The 3,074-nt window shown below is 47.5% G+C and overlaps 1 protein-coding gene across 1 annotated transcript in view; it reads left to right on the top strand.

Moving 5' to 3' along the window:
* The window catches only part of LOC108788779 (obscurin-like), a 47,009-nt gene that overhangs the window by 18,390 nt on the left and 25,545 nt on the right, over positions 1-3,074 (top strand). Inside the window, exon 7 of the mRNA XM_018558636.1 lies at positions 615-675. Within this exon, the coding sequence (XP_018414138.1) occupies positions 615-675 (61 nt within the window). The remainder of the gene's footprint in view (positions 1-614; positions 676-3,074) is intronic.

Below are 3,074 nucleotides of genomic sequence, written 5' to 3'. Positions count from 1 at the left end.
CCCCAAAAAAAAAATCCCCCCCAAAGACATCCCCAAAAATTGGATATTAAAATCCTTCTACAATAGCGACCTTCAATCTCACCTTATGTGACCCTTATAATTTCCTGTGCAGCAGAAATCAGACTGCGGTGGGAGGATTTGCACTGGTACCTAGTCAGGCCATATTACATTTAGTGCTGCCTAACATCTTTCAGGCACTGGAGGCCCGGATGGGAGATGCCTAAGTATATTATAGAAGAATTGGAAGATAGGAGGTAGTATGACGATTGTATCCTCCAATAGGAAGGCAGGTGACAGAGGAAAGCAGGAAAGCTGCCCTAGTGATTAATGGTGTCACCTGTCAGTATAGCAGGGACGCAGCACCTTGGTCATCCACCTGACCCCCAGCCAAGCTACTTGGACGATGAATAAACGTCACTGCATCGGTGAGAGTATCGTTCAGCTCGCTACTGCCGTCATTAAATCGCAACTGCCGGCCACACACGTAACAGTAGACAAATATATCATTGATACAATTGTGTCACATGATGCTTTATTTAAAAACAATTTGTGAGCATCAATAAGCTGAATAATATGAGCGCTCGGCGAGTCTTTATTTTTCTTAATTAGACCAGATGCTGCGGAGAGGAACTGCTGGACCGACTCTTCCGGAAACACAGTATTACAGAAAGAGAGGTTGTGGGCTCTTCTCATCTCTTCTCCCTCTCGCCTTCTCTCATCTCCTCTTCTCTCCTCTCGTCACCTCTTCTCTCATCTCCTCTTCTCTCCTCTCATCTCTTCTCCCTCTCGTCTTCTCTCATCTCCTCTTCTCTCCTCTCATCTCTCCTCTTGTCTCCTCTCATCTCTTCTCCCTCTCGTCTCCTCTTCTCTCATCTCTTCTCTCCTCTCATCTCTTCTTCAGTCCTCTCATCTCCTCTTCTCTCCTCTCATCTCCTCTTCTCTCATCTCCTCTTCTCTCCTCTCATCTCCTCTTCTCTCATCTCCTCTTCTCTCATCTCCTCTTCTCTCATCTCCTCTTCTCTCATCTCCTCTTCTCTCCTCTCATCTCCTCTCCTCTCATCTCCTCTTCTCTCATCTCCTCTTCTCTCCTCTCATCTCTTCTCCCTCTCGTCTTCTCTCATCTCCTCTTCTCTCCTCTCATCACCTCTTCTCTCATCTCCTCTTCTCTCCTCTCATCTCTTCTCCCTCTCGTCTTCTCTCATCTCCTCTTCTCTCCTCTCATCTCCTCTTCTCTCATCTCCTCTTCTCTCCTCTCATCTCTTCTCCCTCTCGTCTTCTCTCATCTCCTCTTCTCTCATCTCTTCTCTCCTCTCATCTCTTCTTCAGTCCTCTCATCTCCTCTTCTCTCATCTTCTCTCCTCTCATCTTCTCTCCTCTCATCTCCTCTTCTCTCATCTCCTCTTCTCTCCTCTCATCTCCTCTTCTCTCATCTCCTCTTCTCTCCTCTCATCACCTCTTCTCTCATCTCCTCTTCTCTCCTCTCATCTCTTCTCCCTCTCGTCTTCTCTCATCTCCTCTTCTCTCCTCTCATCTCTTCTCCCTCTCGTCTTCTCTCATCTCCCCTTCTCTCCTCTCGTCACCTCTTCTCTCATCTCCTCCTCTCTCCTCTCATCTCTTCTCCCTCTCGTCTTCTCTCATCTCCTCTTCTCTCCTCTCATCTCTCCTCTTCTCTCCTCTCATCTCTTCTCCCGCTCGTCTCCTCTTCTCTCATCTCTTCTCTCCTCTCATCTCCTCTTCAGTCCTCTCATCTCCTCTTTTCTCATCTTCTCTCCTCTCATCTTCTCTCCTCTCATCTCCTCTTCTCTCATCTCCTCTTCTCTCCTCTTCTCTCATCTCCTCTTCTCTCATCTCCTCTTCTCTCATCTCCTCTTCTCTCCTCTCATCTCTTCTCCCTCTCGTCTTCTCTTCTCTCATCTCGTCACCTCTTCTCTCATCTCTTCTCTCCTCTCATCTCCTCTTCTCTCATCTCCTCTTCTCTCCTCTCATCTCCTCTTCTCTCATCTCTTCTCTCCTCTTATCTCCTATTCTCTCATGTCCTCTTCTCTCCTCTCATCTCCTCTTCTCTCATCTCTTCTCTCCTCTCGTCTCCTCTTCTCTCATCTCTCCTCTCATCTTTCTGTTCTCTTCCTCTCCTCTCATCTCCTCTTCTTTTTCTCTTCTCACAGCTCTTCTTATACTCTCCTCTCAGCTTTCCTCATTCTCTTCTGTCAAGTCCTTTTGCCATTCTCTTCTCTCAGTGCCTCTTTCTTTTATCTCCACTTACTGTAGTTTCTTTTCCCATTCTCTCTTCTCAGCTCCCTTGCCTGTTCTCTCCTCTCAAATCTTTCCCGTTCTCTTCTTACAACTCTTCTTATTCTCATTTCTCAGCTTCTCTCTCTGTTATCTCTTTATCTCTTATCTCCTGCTCTTCCCATCATCTCCTCTCAGCTCCTCTTCTCATTCTCTCCTCTCAACTCCTTTTCACTTTCTCCCCTTTCAGCTTCTCCTACCATTCTGCCCTCTCATCTCCTCTTCTTCTCTCCGCTGTGGTCCTCTTTACATTCTCTCATCTCTTCTTCATTTTCTCTCCTCTCAGCTCCTCTGCACATTCTCTCCTCTGAGGTCTTCTTTACATTTCCTCCTCTCAGCTACATTTTCTGTTTTCTCCTAACAGTTCCTCCTACCATTCCCTTTTCTCCTCTCCTTCTTCTCTCCACCGAGGTCCTCTTCACATTCCCTCTTCTCCGCTCCTTCTCTCCTCTGAGGTCCTCTTCACATTCCCTCCTCTCAGCTCCTCTTTCTGTTCTCTTCTCTCAGCTCCTCTGCACATTCTCTCCTCTTCTTCTTCACTCCTCTGAGGTCCTCTTCACATTCCCACCACTCAGCTCCTCTGCACATTCTCTCCTCTCAGCTCCTCTGCACATTCCCTCCTCTCAGCTCCTCTTTCTGTTCTCTTCTCTCAGCTCCTCTGCACATTCTCTCCTATCCTCTTCTTCTTCACTCCTCTCAGCTCCTCTTCACATTCCCACCTCTCAGCTCCTCTGCACATTCTCTCCTCTCAGCTCCTCTTCACATTCCCACCTCTCAGCTCCTCT

The sequence above is a fragment of the Nanorana parkeri genome, unplaced genomic scaffold (genome assembly GCF_000935625.1).
Source record: "Nanorana parkeri isolate BGI_ZX_2015 unplaced genomic scaffold, ASM93562v1 scaffold351, whole genome shotgun sequence".
Lineage (NCBI taxonomy): Eukaryota > Metazoa > Chordata > Amphibia > Anura > Dicroglossidae > Nanorana > Nanorana parkeri.
This window is presented reverse-complemented; position numbering and strand designations above follow the sequence as displayed.